Source organism: Capricornis sumatraensis, chromosome X, assembly GCF_032405125.1.
Source record: "Capricornis sumatraensis isolate serow.1 chromosome X, serow.2, whole genome shotgun sequence".
Lineage (NCBI taxonomy): Eukaryota > Metazoa > Chordata > Mammalia > Artiodactyla > Bovidae > Capricornis > Capricornis sumatraensis.
This window is the reverse complement of record NC_091092.1, coordinates 121,915,178-121,933,676: the sequence shown is the minus strand read 5'-3', so window position 1 is coordinate 121,933,676 and position 18,499 is coordinate 121,915,178. Positions and strand designations below refer to the sequence as shown.

At 36.8% G+C, this 18,499-nt stretch overlaps 1 protein-coding gene across 2 annotated transcripts; it reads left to right on the top strand.

Annotated features, from left to right (window-relative positions):
- Positions 1–1,074: 1,074 nt before the first annotated feature.
- On the top strand, positions 1,075–17,084 carry ZFX (zinc finger protein X-linked). 2 transcript variants are annotated; one of them, XM_068962253.1, is made up of 7 exons: positions 1,075–1,135; positions 4,037–4,606; positions 13,237–13,386; positions 13,606–13,749; positions 14,185–14,337; positions 14,864–15,004; positions 15,901–17,084. In XM_068962253.1, the coding sequence occupies exons 1-7, from the start codon at positions 1,075–1,077 to the stop codon at positions 17,082–17,084; spliced, it is 2,403 nt and encodes an 800-aa protein (XP_068818354.1). The 2 variants fall into 2 exon arrangements, with proteins under 2 accessions (XP_068818354.1, XP_068818355.1); XM_068962254.1 differs by lacking the exon at positions 14,185–14,337.
- Positions 17,085–18,499: the final 1,415 nt, after the last annotated feature.

Genomic DNA, 18,499 nt, shown 5'->3' with positions numbered 1-18,499 from the left:
CTTAAGTAGAAAAGGGAGCATTAAGGTCATTGGGGTGGCTTGCAAAACTCAAGGCAGACTGTAGCTGGACCTCAGAAAGATCTAGAACCAGGAGCTAAAAAGCTATTATTGGTAAGCTTCTCTTCCCTGCCCCTCTTCTCTATTTCTCAAGGCATTCACTGGATTCTTTTTGTTTTTTATTTGTAAACTTTATCTCACTAGTCTAAGCTGAAGTTGGTAAATAGTCTTCCTCACCTTCTATGTTCCAGCCATGAGGAGAGGAGAGAGAGAATGATAGACTGAGTGACCTTTGCTCATGGTTCAATTCTAGGGATAGGACTTTGATTTTATTGTGCTCAAAGATGAACTTATTTGTACTGTTTTATAGTTAGTGCCAATCAGCTATGGCCAGGAGAGTATAAATTCACTGTGGGAATTTACTTCTCTAGACTGGAGGGTTAGTTAAGAGGTCATTTTAAGGTAGGCAGAGATCCTAAAGGGTGTTTGCTACAATTACACACTTTGAATTTTTAACTGTTGTTTAATGTATTGGTTGGAAGATAGCAGACTACGTAAATTTAGAGAAGTAATAAGACAATTGTGCAGGAATTTCCTCCCAGTAAGCTACAGATTTGAGTCTTAATAAAGCCAGTTGACCTTGTGTGAGTGAGGAATATTACAGACTGAGAGGAGACAAGAGTGCTGGGATGCTGGAAATGTTCTCTTCTTGATCTAGGTAGAGTAGTGATTACACAGATTTATGCATGTATCAGAATTCATCAGGATGTCTGCTGTATGTATGATGTATGTAAGTAGTATCTCAGAAAGTCTAGGCTGAGTTGGTTTTTTGATTTATCTACCTTTGTTTGCCATATAGATGCCCATATATCATTATGTTTTTGGCAATTTAATTTTAACTTTTCTCTTTTATTTCACCTAGATACATTTTTGATAGGTATTCATTTGTCACATAATTTTGAGTGTTTCAGAAGTGTAAATATTATATGACATTGTTAATACATGATATAAAAAACCTAATGCTTGGTTTACTTTCCCCCCTAATTTAGGAGCTGTGACTGATGAAAATTAAAGGCCATGGATGAAGATGGACTTGAATTACAACCACAAGAACCAAACTCATTTTTTGATACAACAGGTATAACTATTTGGGTTGTTCCACTTCCCAACTACCAGATTTGGAGTTGGTTGTCAAATGGACAAATTGCCAGATGCTCTCGTTGATATTCACATTTAGGTATCTTATTATCCTGTCAAACTTACAGATGTTGAAGTGAGTACATTATTATTTCCCTGCCTAAAAATATGGCTCCCTCTTAACCATCACTCATATTCTTGTCAGTAACAGCAACAGGATCCAAACCTTAGTGTATAGTTCAGTTATAGCATTAAGTTTAACTATTAAAGTTCTTCCTTTGAAGATATTCCTTGTTTACATCTCTTCATTCTACTTTCTTCCACATAGACCAACTCTATCATCTCATTCTTAGTCTTCAGTAACTTTTAAATTCTTTTCCTTCCCCTTAGTCTTTTTTGGCTAGCCCAGCAATCAGAGTACTCATCATAAAATAACATATGGATCTCGTCATTTTTGTTTCCCATTATCCAGGAGGTAAAGTATAAACCTAAGGCACTCTGTTTTCTGACACCATCCTACTTTTAAAATCCTCTCTCTCACAAGGTAACAAAAGGAGCCATTTGCTTCAGGAAGATGGAATCTTACCTCACTCCCCAAACTGTTCAAGGAAAATTAAATTTATGAAGTCCTAAAAATAGAATAAAGTATTCACAATTTTTAATTACTCATGGTTCCTATTATATAACATAGTGAAGTGATTATGCTAGGTTTTATAATGTAAAATGGTTTTATATAACATTAACTAGGAGCCCTTATAAATAAAATGTTAATGAGTTTTCCATTGGACTTGAAATGACTGTTGTAGTATATTAAGGAAATAGTAATTAACTATCAGGAAATTAAATATTAATATTTAATTTTAACTTTTCTTTAATCTAAATCTAATGGGGGGGTTATGTATTTTTCTTAACAATATGGGATAGTCTTTTGATTCACCTTTGGTAATTTCAGCTTGATAATGATAAATGCAAAGTTATGATTCTTTCTTTAGAACATGAAGTATAATTAATGTGCTTGAAGGAGAGACTAAGCTCTTTGGAGAAAAACGCACGCTATTTACTAGCTTAATCTTGCCGCATGCAAGCCTAGATCATGGGCTGAGGGGTAGATTGAAGGGCTGTTGCTAGCCCTGATTGTTAACACTTATGGTGTTTGTTTATCTTTGAGCAAGTCACTTAATCTGCCAGGGCCTCCATTTCCATATGTCCTAATAATAATGAAACCTTTCATTACAGTTTTTCAGAACACTTCCCATATATTCCCATTTGATCATCACAACAGTCCTGTGAGGTATGCATGGCAGATACTACTGTCCTCATTTTACTGATGAGGAAACCTAAACTCAGAGGTTAAATGACTTGCCCAAGGTCACAAAACTAATAAGTGTCCAAATCCTGCCCTGTGGTTTAGATTTTTTAACCGGTACTCTTGCCACTAAATGCTTTCATTTTCATGCCTGCAAAATGGAGATTACAGTGCTCTATTACTTGATGTTACATTGAGAATATTGAAAACAGTATAAAACATTTTGTGTGAGTTCTATGGGAATTAAAGCAAACACTTCGTTATTTCTAGGAATAATTAAAATTAAAATGAATATTAACTGGCTTTAAGATGTCTTACATTTTTAAAGGTTCTTTGGCCCTTGTTGATTATTTGTGTTCGTTAAAAAATTTTTTTAAAAAGCCCTGTGTGTCTCTGCGGGCCTGGCCATTGATACAGTCATTGAGTTAGGCAGCTGCTTGGACTCAGCTTGGTCTGAGTCACATCCAGAAGCACTAATCGACTGAATAGCTTTTTAGGTAAGACTTTTATAAAATATTGTTTGCTTTTCTCTGGATCAGGAGCCAAGATACTGGATTTGTTTTGTCTTACATTATGTTTTTGGCAAGGATATCTGATTTTGATTCTCATTTGTGGCATTCATTCAGAGTAATATTTACTGAGCACCATAGTCTGTGCAAACTGTGTGATCTTGGTGAAGTCATTTAATCTCACTGGGCTTCAAATGATTCAACCCTCTACCTTCATTCATTAACTGCAGAGTGGACTAGAATAGGGTTTCTTATATTCTGAGGAACTGCCTGGGGGATTGGGATATGGGAAGATGGGAGGAAGCTGGATGGAGGCAGACTACCCTGGTGAGGTTGGGTCAGGCCCTGCTCCAACTAACCTTACCCTCCACTGCTACAGAGCAGCTACACTTTTATTCATCTTACCTTTCCACAGAGGCTCCTTAATCAGTTGTCTTTTCTCTATAACTGTGGCCTTCTAGCCCTGGTTTTATTTATGGCCCAATCGTTTTTATATTCTAGATTCAGAAGATAGTTTCTGAATTTCTGTAGTCATAAATGGAGAATATTGGTGGGATATTGTCCTCAAACAAAACAGGAGAAAGGGGAAAAAATGGAAGGGAAGTAAAAGAAAACATGGGAGAGATGAAAAGAAGAAAAAACATGAGTTGAGAGAGACATGGAGCAAGAAGGGAAAGAAGTGAAAAACATAGTGAGGGAAATGGTATATTTACCTCCTGAAGTTGCTTTACTTACTAATTTTTATAATCATCCCTCAAGTATCTGTACATATGGGTTTAATTTTAGTCAGCCTAGGAAATTACTTTCATGAATATATTTTTTTGTGTGACTGTCTCAATTTGCTTTTCTGTTATTTCCTTATCGGTTGATTTGGGATGAGTATAAAAATTCTTGTGTTAAGAATTTCTAATTTCTGATATGATTCAAAAATAGATTCCCTCTTTATTTCTTTAATCTGCCTTAATGTTTGAGACAACTGAGGAGCTCTAGACTGTTTTCCTGGTAGAACTTAAGTAACATTTGTATTAATTGAGGTAGTCATGCAGGTCTACCTGAAATTTGTGATTTTAATTTTTATTTTTTTAAGGAGCTGACGCTACACACATGGATGGTGATCAAATTGTTGTGGAAGTACAAGAAACTGTTTTTGTTTCAGATGTTGTGGATTCAGACATAACTGTGCATAACTTTGTTCCCGATGACCCAGACTCAGTTGTAATCCAAGATGTTATCGAGGACGTTGTTATAGAAGATGTTCAATGTCCAGATATCATGGAAGAAGCAGATGTATCTGAAACAGTCATCATTCCTGAGCAAGTGCTGGACTCAGATGTAACAGAAGAAGTGTCTTTAGCACATTGCACAGTCCCAGATGATGTCTTAGCTTCTGATATTACTTCAGCCTCAATGTCTATGCCAGAACACGTCTTGACCAGTGAATCCATACACGTGTCTGACATTGGACACGTTGAACACGTTGTTCATGATAGCGTAGTAGAGGCAGAAATCGTCACTGATCCTCTGACAGCCGATGTAGTGTCAGAAGAAGTATTGGTAGCAGATTGTGCCTCAGAAGCAGTCATAGATGCCAACGGGATCCCTGTGGACCAGCAGGAGGATGACAAAGGCAACTGTGAGGACTACCTTATGATTTCCTGTAAGTCTTGTGGTGCAGTGATTGTCAAAGGTGTTTTCAAAGGTTGTCTTTCCTAACTTAGGTTGGGAGGATATATTCTTGACTTCTGTAAAATTAAATTAAATCTCATTGACCTTTTTTCGTTGTTGTTTCAGTCTGGACCCTAGAAGACAACTCAAAATTTAAGAAAACTGAAATGATACAGAATAGAGTTATTTCTTTTTAAGGACACAATAGAAAGATGAAATTTCTTTTGTCTAGAAAGACAAAAGTGGAAAGGAATAGAATTGAACTTTGTGAAATCATGAAGGATGTGGTTAGGTTGTTATGAGCCTTTATTAGAATTAGGAGCCCTCTTGAAACTTAAAAGGAGAAAAATGTGTAATCAAACTACTTATATTCTTGTATATGAATATACAGTACTACTTATATAATAACTTATTTACTTGCTGCTGTTACTAAGTTGCCTCAGTCGTGTCTGACTCTGTGCAACCCCAGAGACAGCTGCCCACCAGGCTCCCCCTGTCCCTGGGATTCTCTAGGCAAGAACACTGGAGTGAGTTGCCATTTCCTTCTCCAATGCGTGAAAGTGAAGTCACTCAATCATGTCTGACTCTTATCGACCCCATGGACTGCAGCCTACCAGGCTCCTCCATCCATGGTATTTTCCAGGCAAGAGTACTGGAGTGGGGTGCCATTGCCTTCTCCAACTTACGTACGTATACAGTATGTAAAATGCTGTTTATTATAACAGCATGGGAAAGAGCTCTGGCATAGTATTTAAACAGATGATTCCAAAACATTTCAAATGTGACAGACTCATACTAGATTATTGAAGAAAAGTAACTGTTTTGTAACACACCTCTAACATCTGGGAGGACAGCTGTGTCGTCTTACAATCTGTTTCTTGGTGCCACTGTCAGAGATAAAATCCACAGTTGAATAGACCACAGTTCTGACCCAGTGTGGAAATTCCTGTGCCTTTAGGAACTAAATTCAGACAACACTCACAGACTATTTGCTCATATAAATTTATGAGACTGTTTGCTTTGTTTGAATACCTGTTACATTTAATTTAATAGAACATGTTGGAGTCCACCAGCATTTTAGGAAATACCTTTTAAAAGTTCTTAAGATTTTGGAAATCAGAGAATTGTTTTTGTGAAAAGAAGAAAAATGCCTTCACTCCAACACGTTTATTATGCCTCTACTGTGTTTCAGAAATTTGTGTAGATAGTGCAAATATAGACTATAGCCTGCCAGGCTCCTCTGTGCATGGGGTTTCCCAGGCCAAATTACTGGAGTGGGTTGCTGTTTCTTCTCCAGGGGATCTTCCCAACCCAGGGATCAAACCCACATCTCTTGTGTCTCCTGCATTGGCAGGTGGATTCTTTACCATGGTACCACCTGGGAAACCCAAGAATATGGATATATGCTAAATAAAAAAACACACAAAACCATTGTTCTTGGAGAGCTTGCAGTCTACAGTGGGAGAGAAAGATAGGTCACACTATGATGTAGAGGTATGACTAAGTTAATGTGGAGACAGAATGGAGTTGCTGACCTTTGAACTCACCGATGAGTTCTTAGTTTAACAAGATGAAGAAGGTCATGGATGAGAGGGAGCCATTCCAGGAAAATGGTATAGTATGTCAAAAAAAAGTCTTGGCTGCTTCTGAGAATAATGGGAACTTAGGATGTACTTGTAACTTTGTGTACTTTCTGTTTAATTACTTAGAATGCATTTCTAGAAGTAGTATTGATGGATCAAAGGGTACACATATTTACAAGTCTGGTTATATTTCCCTTGATAGTTTCCCTAATACTAACTCCACCCACCAAGTTTATGAGAATGTCCATTTCCCTACATTGTGACCAGCATAGGACATTGTTTCCCCTTTTAACTTTTGGCATTCTGACAAGGAAAAATATTAATACCCTGTTTGAAACTTGAATTTATTTTAGGAAGATAATCCTAGTAGTACTATGGAGTAAGAATAGGTGAGGAGAGGTTAGTGGTAGAGAGTAGTTGAAATGGTTCCTAGATGAGACAAGATCCGAGTACCTTCATAATAGTGGGAGTATAGAAGGGAAGTTCAATTTAAGAGAGTTTAGGAAGTAAAATGAATGTGATTTGGTGATAGATTAGGGGTAGGGATTTAAGGAAGAAAGAATTCGAGGAGGACCCTAAGGTATTCTACCTTGGGAGATGACTGCCTGGTTATGCTGTTACCTGGGAGGAATAAATTCAGTGGAAAGAAAGTGATTTAGGACCTGTTTAAAGTTTGGGTTGTTTGCTGGGAACAATCTGGTGGATGTTTCTGTGGAAGTTAAAAATATAAATTTGGTGCTTTTGAGAGAGTTTGTGACTAGAGAGGAAGAAATTTAGGACAAGAGATTATATAGCTGGTATCCTGTCCTATCTGGAAATGGATGGTGGGCCCCAGAAAGTGCTTATCAAATAAGAATGTCAGGTATTGATCCTTTGGGAATTTAAGAAGTAGGCAGAGAAGAGCCCATGAAAATCAGGAAGGTTTAGGAAAAAGAGGAAGAGAAAAATCTTTAGAGTGTTTTTAACACTGTCAAAGATAAGAATTTCTAAGAGTGTCAGTCACTGAGGAGGGAGTGGCCATTTTCTTTAGGTAGTTAAGAGGTCATTGGTATCTTTTTCAGTGAGCCTTTGTTTTTATTTTTGTGGAAAGGCAACTTTATTTTTTAATTTAAAAAAATTTTTTTTTTCATTTTTAAAATTTATTTTAATTGGAGGATAATTACTTTACAATGTTGTGATGGTTTTCTCCATACATCAGCATGAATCAGCCACAGATACACATGTGTCCCCACATCCTGGACGCCCCTCCCACCTCACTCCCCATCCTATCCCTCATGTATATTACCATCTGTAAAAAAATTTTTATTTTGACTATTGGGTATAATATAGGCTCAAGGATGTATAGTACAACATGAGGAATATAGCCAATGTTTTGTAATAACTGTAAATGGAAAGGAACTAAAAAAATTATAATAACAAGTTATTGGTATCTTAATTAGAATAGTTTCAATAAAGCATGGGCCAGTGGAGAGGACATAGAGGAGATAAGCTATAATGGGTTGAGAAGCTGGTGCAAGTGGTGGAGTAGGTGAAGCAGTTTGTATAAATTGCCATTTTGGTCACTGAAGGGACAGAAAAAGCATGAGTACAGGTTTTGATGGTTGGCTGGATGGTGGAAGTGTATTGAGCATTTATAGGTTTATAGGTGCAGAACGCAAACTGTTGAACAGGGACTGAAGAAAAAGGAAGAACTAACAGGTGGAGCAGGTTCCAGAGAAGAGGAATAGAGTAGGTTTCAGGGCAGTAGTGGAAAGCTGATAGGTGAGTCCTAGAAAGGAAGAGTGAGAGAGAGGTAGTTAAGGTTCAGGAAATTTGGAGAGCCTGAGACAGTGAGTTTAAAAGGAGTGTTTGAATGTTGGGAGCTATTTTCTCTGTGTAGCAAATTCACCTACTAATATAGAAGGACCTGCAGAGGTTGGGTGGGAGCTGAAGGGTAGTAGCAAAGACCTTTATCTTATGGGGATGGGCCAGGATAGGAAGCTAAGAGCCTACAAGATTGATTGCTGAACTGCAGGGGCCAGGTGAGCTTGGGAGACTTAAGTTTATTTGTAAGATGAATTATTTACTATGAAAATGCTATTTTTAAATATAACTGCCAGATTTTGTATCCCACAACTAGGCAACCCAAGGGCAAGGCTGGAGAAAGGAGGGAGTTGGGTTCATTGTGCTTTTCGAGGGGACAAGAATCTTTGTCTCCATCAATGGAGAGAAAGCACTCTCCATTCTTGACTTGTCTTTCCATTTTCTGCCCTGCCTTAAACCTGTTTTCTGAGGAGTAAAATGTATGTCATTGGTTTGACCTTTAGTTGCACAGCATCTCACTTTATTACCCTTTTAAGAAGTCAACCCTTCCAAGAAGGTTATCCAAAAAGCCAGAAGTTTCTTTAGTAATGGTTGACACAGTGTACTAGATTCTCGTATTAGAGCTCAGAATTGCAAAATTTTTATTAAAAAATCTTTATAATCATCTTTTTTGTAGGCCTGGGGTTTCTGCTAATTTATATAGATTTAATGTTTCCTGAAAAAGTAAATACAAATGGATACAAACTGCTATTATACTGTATTTTAGTACATTTTATATATGTACATAAAAATACATTTTTAATAATAAAATGCAATTTTACTTTTTTTTTGTTTCTTTCTTTTAAAATAGAATATCACACCTAAGCTCAAAGAATATAAAAACATATATATTAGTACAAGTTCTTATCCCCCTATTTTACTGTAATGAAATGGTTGGATTGGTTTTAAATTGGCTTTAGTTATGGTGGCTTTTGGTAGTTTCTTTTGTCTTCTCTATTACACAGACACTTCTTCACTGTTTTCCTCTACTCCACACTGTCATCCCTTTTCCCTTCAAAGTAATAATCATGTTAAACTGTTGGCTTTGGAATCAAACCAGCTGAATGCCTTGTAATTAATTAGCTTTTCTCTTGTTTCTGCCTCCCAGTAAAGATACTTCTTTTATGCTGCATTTTAACTTAAAACCTATATTGATTTCAGAAGTTTAGGATTGAGAGGGCTTTGTGCCAAACATATACAGGAATGGCCTGATTTTATCCGTGATAGAGAATGCTGAGATGCCATTATTAGCAGTCAGCTTTAATGCTCTTCATGAGAGATGGTGGTGTATCTGAATTCCTGTGATATTTATTCATTACTTGATAGGTCAAAGAAGAATATGAACAGATGTGCAAATATTCTTCTCATTAAAAATTTCAGGAATTCATTGAATCAAAAGAAAGAAAGATAGCACTAAGTCGTGTCTGACTATTGCGAGCCCATCAACTGTAGGGTGCCAGTTTCCTCTGTCCATGGGATTCTCCAGGCAAGAATACTGGAGTGGATTGCCATTCCTTTCTCCAGGAGATCTTCCCGATCCAGGGATCGAATCTGGGTCCTTCTCCATTGCAGGTGGATTCTTTACCATCTGAGCCACCAGGGGATAAAGTGCTCAAATAAGATAAAGATGTTGTAGTTCCTTCCTTCTCCCCACCACAAAAAAGATTGGGTTAAAAGTTCTACATCTTGAAAGTCTTAGATATAGTTGGAGCTTCAGATTGGGCTTGTGATTCATATTTACTGTTTATCTGCTTGAGCCCTAGACAAAAACTGTCTGATACCTTGCTCTTGGGACAGATCTCTGCTTACTTGATGGGATAATTTGAGTTGGTTAGTGGAGAGACAGGAGAGAGGGAGAGAGAACATACCTGACCTTTCATAGGGATGATAGAGAAGCAGCGTGGTGTGTGGAAATAGCACGTGTAGCTTAGAGTCAGCCAGCCTTCCTTCAGTTTGGATGCTATGCCTGCTGCCTATGAGCTGTATGAATTTGAGCAAATTACTGATTTCACTTTTTTAAAGTCTTATTTGTGAAAAGGCAGTAATACTACCTGACCGACAGTGTGGTTGTGAGAATTAGAGGTCATGCACACCAGGCTTCCAGCACAAAGCATGCCTGTCAATAACTACTGGCCATAGTGATCATCCACACAGAGTCTCTCTGTTGGTGACATCCATTGGGCTAGCAAGACTAACCCTGGACTGGCTTCATTTAAAACCTTCCTGTTGTCCCATCAGGGCATTTTTGGGTAAAGGCAGGCATAGGGTGGAATTGTAGCAGTCGTTCCTCTTCCCCCTGAATTTGTGAAGAAAGGAGTTCTTGGTTAACTAGGTTTAATTAACGGTGTGTTTTAGACCAATTCAGTGTAATTTGGCCCATATTTTTCACTAATTATATCTCTGATGACATGTTGGAGATGACTGTAACTTAGGGTAGGCACTTGAATGGCTCTGATCCTTTAAGTCTCTGTCTACAGAGACTAAGAAAGCCTTTGAACCTCTCTAGGAAAGTTTCAAGAATTAAAGGAGATCAGATTATAACCAATTCTTTGAAACATTTTATAGGCTATATAATAAAGTTGAAATTTTAACCTCAGAAAGAGGATTCTTGAGGAAGATAAGAGAGGGAAGTCTAAAAGTGAACTTCTAAGTTAACTGATAGCTTGGTTAGGTATGGAAGTCTAGGTTGAAATGAATTTTCCCTGACAATTTGTGATGGCATGTTTCACTGTCATCCAACGTTTGGTTTAAGAGCCTAATGCCATTTTGATTCTCATTTCTTTGTACATATTTCTTTTTCACCTGAAAGTTTTACAGATCATCTTTTCATCCCCATTGGTCTGAAATATGATCATAGGTTGTATTTAGTTAGGTGTGGATCTTTTTTCATGTGTTGTGTTATCATGCATGGTGAGCCTTTTGAAGATTCATGTTCTTCAGCTCTCTGAAATATTTTATTTAATATTTTGCAAGATGAATTTAAGTACGTAGTTTCTAAATTGCACCAACCACATTTCAAGTGCTTAGTAGTCAAATGTGGCTAGTGCAGATATATAGAACATTTTCATCATCACAGAAAATTCTGTTGGTTAGCACTGACCTGCAGGCTCAATGAAACTGCAAACAATGTGATTTCTTAAAACACAGAGAACGAGATACAGAGGTTCAAAAAATGTATTATAAGACAATAGAGGTAAATAGTAAACTGACAGAAGTTGAGAAGTAAGAATATGATCAAGATAAAAGCCACCATAGAAGTAACTATAAGAATAAATATGCCTCAGTATGTAACCAGGGAGGGGCAGAGGGATACCTGGCTTTAGAAAATCACAAAAATGAAATGGTTAAAAATAAAAAGATATAAATGATTATGGGGAAGATGGATAGATATGGGAGACAGATAAAGGAGACAAGTGCACATAAGTGAAATTCCAGAAGAGGGGACTAACTGAACTAGAAAAATACTTATAATGGAAAAAATTTTTCCAAAATAAAGATTAGAATCTTCAAGGAACTTTCCTGAAATAAAGATTAAATCTTTCTTTCAAGTTGACCAAATGATAAAACTACTAAGTCATAATCACAGTGATGTTTAGGAACTTTGAGGATAAAGTATTATAGGGACATCCACACAGAAATACTCAGTGCTAGAAGACAGTGGAACAGTATCCACAAAGTTCTGAGAAAATGTAACCTAAGGGTAAAGTACGCCTGTATTTTGCTGTAGTTTTGCTTTTGCTAATAAGATCATTGATAAGTCAAATTTTTCTTTAGCTTTTAAGATACTAAATGGGTTGTAATGATTATTACATAAGACTTGACAATATTGTAAAGTAATTAGCCTCCAATTAAAATAAATTAATTTTAAAAGAAACTAAGAAGGAAATTTACTAATGATGCAATCTCTGGTTAGTGAGACTATTGATGATTTTTTTTAATACCAAATTTTATATAGTGAACCTACATTTCTTTAAAAATCTGAAGATGAGGACAAAGGTCTAAGTTCTAAAAACAGGCACCTGCCCACTCTTTCTCCCACCGCTTACTTATTAACTGATGGGGCTAGTCACATATCATTTCAGAGCTTTCCTTTCTTTTTCTGGAAAAGGTAAGAATCAAATGGAATAAAACTATATAGAAATGCTAAGGAAATTGCAAAATGCTATGCAAATGATAGTTATTATTAGAAGTGGTCTTAATTTCCAGAGATTATGCTCTTCTCTTTTGGAGAGGCCTTATTCTAAAACTTTAGTTCTTCATTACAACATTAGAAGGAGGCACTTATGCAGAAATCATATGTGTGATGACTCAATGTTATGAAAGCTTTCTTTGTCTGTTTTTAGAAATTCATTTTTAATGGAATCTTTAAAATCACAGTGAAATTTTTAGTACTTAATAGGACCACCAAAGTGTTTTGTTTTTAAAGTAAATCACTTCTGTAATATTTCATATTCAGAATAATTTCATAGTTTAAGTTAGTAGACACATTTTCAAGGTGAAAATATGAAGGTGAATTCTACTTCGGTAAAAGACTAAATAATGAAAATAGATTCTGGTTTATCAATGGAAGAGATCCGTTTGTTCAGTTTTAATTTGGGCTCCAGGTTCTACAATTTTAGTCCTAGATACAACTCAAGGATAGCCCTCTTCCCCATGCATCCTACCCCTGTCCTGATTTTTGAGGCCTTCTTGCATTATTGCAGTAGACTCAAAAGTGGTATCCCTTTGAAGCCACCTTTCTCAAGGCCAACTCTGTGAGACTCATCCACTATCTATAGTAGAAGTTCTTGAACTGCTGATCAGAATCCCTGGGGCAGGGCACCTCTAAATCTGTCAGGCCCCACCCCTGCAGTTTCTGATTCTGTAGACCTGCTTGGCGGTGCCCCTGTTTTTAAGTTTCCTGAGAGATTGTCATACCTGACCAGACTGTGAAACCTCCTGCCTATCAGAGTCAAGTCTGAACCCCTCTGCCTGGTTTTACAAAGCCCTCCGTGACCCTGCTCTATCTTAGCAGTTAGCCACATTTCCAGTACCTGTTACAATCAGTTTTGCATGTCTACTTGTTGAGGTAAAAATCATCCAGTTTTATGTGAATCAAGTTAAGGGATTATATTTGTAAAACGGGCATTTTAAAATGGTAACATTTTATTTAAATATCTGCTGTTATTATTTATTATATATTTCCTGCCCTTTGTAGTGGATGATGCTGGCAAAATAGAACATGACGGTTCCTCTGGAATGACCATGGATGCAGAGTCGGAGATCGATCCTTGTAAAGTAGATGGCACTTGCCCTGAAGTTATCAAGGTGTACATTTTTAAAGCTGACCCTGGAGAAGATGACTTAGGTAAGAGAAGACCTTCAGCATAGTATCCATCCTGATCAAACACTTCACCCTAATTACTGTTTGGTGGTTTAGACAGTGAATATTTGTAATCTTTTCTGAAAATAACCTTTTAAGCGAGGATTCCAATATAGCAGTAGAAAAGTATGCAAATATAATAAGTAAAACAAGTGGAAATGAAGTTTTCACATAGATTCTTGGAGCTGTCATCTTCCCTGATAGGTGGGACTGTAGACATTGTGGAGAGTGAGCCTGAGAATGATCATGGAGTTGAACTACTTGATCAGAATAACAGTATTCGTGTGCCAAGAGAAAAGATGGTTTATATGACTGTCAACGACTCTCAGCAAGAAGATGAAGATTTAAGTAAGTAGGTGGCCTTTTTGTGGGTGAGAATTTTATGTTCCTGTAGCTCTTTTTTTTTTTTTAATATGGCCAGTAACTGGAGGAAACAAATAGCAGTATTATAGAAACTGTTGATTCTGCTGTATTCCAAGAGAAACATCAATGACTTACTGTGTATGCTTAGAATATGGCTTTAAGAACAAATTATGGAGCTGTATTCAATATAATAAACCATAATGGAAAAGAATATGGAAAGATAAAATTTAAAGCAAATTATGTTAAAAGCCAAGAAATATATGATTCATTCAACAAATATTGATTGAGTGCTATGTGAAAGCTGTGTTCTAGGTATATAACATGTGAACCTTCTTTCTACTTGTCTATTAACCGAATTCACGTGAAAATATGTGATCTCTGTAAACATGGTCACAGAAGTTTCTAAAATTTTCTACTTAGATGTTGCTGAAATTGCAGATGAAGTTTATATGGAAGTGATTGTAGGAGAGGAGGATGCTGCTGCCGCTGCAGCAGCTGCTGCCGCCCATGAGCAGCAGATGGATGACAACGAAATCAAAACCTTCATGCCAATAGCATGGGCAGCAGCTTACGGTAAGTCTTGTTGCAACTCTTGGGATTGAGTTGGTTCTTTAACGTGAATTCATGATTGAAAACAGTTTCTGTGGTCTTACATTTCACAAATCTGAAATACCAGCATCCTGTAAGGGTTATTTTATTTGAATAAGAATAGAGGACGATTATAAAGTCTACTTTTTGCCTTTATTTTTAAGAGGAATTTCCTTCATGTGTATATCACGTAGAAGGAAGTAGTGCAAGAAGTACACAAGCTTTCAAGCTGAAACTTTTCATCTTGATTATATGTGGCCCATGACTTTACAGTTTGGGGAGACAACAAGGGAGTCCATGGGGCAAAATGCTGACATATATTTTTTAGGTATGGAAGCTAGGCATTTCTTACAGTCTTGCTATAATAGATGTGGTCATAAAACCCATTACCTAGAATGGGGAATTTCCGTCATTCATGAGTATCATGGCTTATTTTCGTTGTTATAGTTAATAAAGAGTCCCTAATTCTTTATAATACTGTATAATTTTGTTTTTTAATGCACATTGTTAGGTAATAATTCTGATGGAATTGAAAACCGGAATGGCACTGCAAGTGCCCTCTTGCACATAGATGAGTCTGCTGGGCTTGGCAGACTGGCTAAACAAAAACCAAAGAAAAGGAGAAGACCTGATTCCAGGCAGTACCAAACAGGTGAGGGCATATGAGTTCCACAGCGCAGCGTGCTTTGCGAGCTCTCAGATGAAACTCTAGTGTGTATCCTTAAAGGTGTTGTGATGGCATTTTAGTTGCTAGACCACATAGAGTTTTTGTGTATTGAATTTAAAAATATAATTTTAAGAATTCAGTGATATTCATGAATGATTTCCTTGGATTAAAAACAACAGTGAGTGGATCAAATGTAGATTTAAAAAATTCAAAACTTGGGTGAATTTTATGTGGCTATGCAAAGAAATCCTTGAGATATGTTATAAGCATTAACTTTTTTAAAAAATGAACATATTTAAAGAATCTGATTATGTCAGCATAAAGCAGGAATAATTTACAGAGCAGTAGGACAAGTACTTCAGTTCATGTGGCATATTCCTGTCTATTCTTATATGCTGATTTGCATACTAAGATTTTTTAGACATCTTTAAGCTTTACTGTAAATTGACATAAGTTATGTTAAGAATAACCAAAACGGCAATTGTGATTATGAAACTTTTTTATCAGTAATTTTCCACCGATTTCTTAATTGGTATAGCTTCAGTTGCTAGTTGGTAAAAGTTACATATTTATTTCATTTATTTTTTCCAAGCTGAAGGGAGTGAGATTGGTACAGTCATACTGAGTGGAGTTGCCAGACCAGGTTCCCTTCATGATGAGGCTGCTAATCTCTTATGTTGAAAAACTGTAAAAGGATTGTTAAGCAGCAAGTAGCCTAACATAGGAGTACTTGCCCAATAATGTTCAGAACACACACTTTAAATTCTTCTTCTTCTTCTTTTTTTTTTTTTTTTAGAGAATCTGACCTACTAAATTTAATAATGAGAAACCAAAACAGAACTTGGTTTGATCACTCATGCTCCTTTCTTTTCCTTTCTTAGCAATAATTATTGGCCCTGATGGACATCCCTTGACTGTCTATCCTTGCATGATTTGTGGGAAAAAATTTAAGTCGAGAGGTTTTTTGAAAAGGCACATGAAAAACCATCCTGAACACCTTACCAAGAAGAAGTACCGCTGTACTGACTGTGATTACACTACCAACAAGAAGATAAGTTTACACAACCACCTGGAGAGCCACAAGCTTACCAGCAAGGCGGAGAAGGCCATTGAATGCGATGAGTGCGGAAAGCATTTCTCTCATGCTGGGGCTTTGTTTACTCATAAAATGGTGCATAAGGAGAAAGGAGCCAACAAAATGCACAAATGTAAATTCTGTGAATATGAGACAGCTGAACAAGGGTTACTGAATCGCCACCTTTTGGCGGTCCATAGCAAAAACTTTCCTCATATATGCGTGGAGTGTGGTAAAGGTTTTCGTCATCCATCAGAGCTCAAAAAGCACATGCGAATCCATACTGGCGAGAAGCCGTACCAATGCCAGTACTGCGAATATAGGTCTGCAGACTCTTCTAACTTGAAAACGCATGTAAAAACTAAGCATAGTAAAGAGATGCCATTCAAGTGTGACATTTGTCTTCTGACTTTCTCAGATACCAAAGAGGTCCAGCAACATGCTCTTATCCACCAAGAAAGCAAAACACACCAGTGTTTGCATTGTGACCACAAGAGTTCGAACTCAAGCGATTTGAAACGACACATAATTTCAGTTCACACAAAGGACTACCCCCATAAGTGTGACATGTGTGATAAAGGCTTTCATAGGCCTTCAGAACTCAAGAAACATGTGGCTGCCCACAAGGGTAAAAAAATGCACCAGTGTAGACATTGTGACTTTAAGATTGCAGATCCCTTTGTTCTAAGTCGCCATATTCTCTCAGTTCACACAAAAGATCTTCCGTTTAGGTGTAAGAGATGTAGAAAGGGATTTAGGCAACAGAATGAGCTTAAAAAGCATATGAAGACACACAGTGGCAGGAAAGTGTATCAGTGTGAGTACTGTGAGTATAGCACTACAGATGCCTCAGGCTTTAAACGGCACGTTATTTCCATTCATACAAAAGACTACCCTCACCGTTGTGAGTACTGCAAGAAAGGGTTCCGAAGACCTTCAGAAAAGAACCAGCACATAATGCGACATCATAAAGAAGTTGGCCTGCCCTAATAATACTTCGGCAGACTTTTGTAGAGATGTTGGCTTTGAAGCAGAAAAATCATTTTAAAAGCCAGTCAGTCTCGTTCACATACAATACTGTATATTGATTTATGCTGTGTACAAATAGATTTATTGCTTTTAGTTGACTTTTTTTTTACATTTTGTTCAATAGTGTGTTCTGAATTCTATTCAGTTTGTTTAATAAATGGGGAAAAGCAGCAACAAGCAAGTTGCTTTTAATAAAGTAATCCCTGATTCTATACTGAATTTTTCTATCTTAGAAGTTTTATATTTATTTAAATATTTACCTTGCTTACCTTGATGGTACTCTTCTAAGACCATTTAACTTAAAGTTAAGGTAATTTTAGATTGGTAACTCTGAAAGTACTCATGTTGACTTATTTTTTCCCATAAATTTCTCACAATAAAATTGTCAGAGACATCTACTAACATAAATGGGAGATTTTATGGTCAGGTCTAATTATCCTAACATGGAAGTCATTTACTCTTCTTGTTTAATATTTTCAGACCACGTGACAATGAAAGTTTTCATTCAAGCTTTTGCGTCCCTGGCATTGCTGAGTGAAGAGCAGTGGCTAGGTTCGGGTTTAACTTTCGTTTTGTTCAGCAGACAAAATATCCTTTCAGGGGGTGCTTTCTTTGGAGTATTTACACCTTTTGTCAGCATAGCAAACTTTTAGAAAACTTTATTGAAAAATTTTGCTTGATCCTGTTGTATTTTGTCTGTGCTGCTTTGTGTTGGAATGGTTGTGTGGTACAAATGAGACTTACTGAGGACTGCATTTGGAATCTCCTAGAGGTAATTCGTGGCTCATAGGATCTTTTGCAACTTTATATATGTAAATGTACCCTGACTTATGTATATGCACATATATATGACATGTATCGTGTGTATTGCTTATTTTACATATTTACACACACAACCCCAATTAGTAGTTGTTTAAAATCTATAATAATGAAAAGTATTAAATTTACAATAACATGAAAGATGCAGGGATGCATGAGAGAGCATTTTGTAAATCATGCTCTTTGGAGAGACTACTCAGGTGAAGAATTAGAAGGAAAATAAGGACACTAGTATTTTTAAAGAGTAAAGGTATTTTCTTTTAAATATCTTTGGTAACTGAAAAATAGAACTTAAGATGTTTCTACATAGAATGTTTTCATATAACTTCAGCTTCACGCCTTTATATTTTTCTGAAAAGCTAATGAGTATCCAGATATATACTCCCTCAGTTCTCTCTGAGAAGCCCGTGAGGGGACTCTGTGTCACCAAGGGAGGGGACTAAGGAAGCAGCGGTTCCATGTACCATAGAATGGGTGCTAATTACGACTTCCACTTAGCAAGTTGAGACTGCTCGTTACTTCTCCGTTACAGCTAGCAACCTTTCAAAAATGTAACA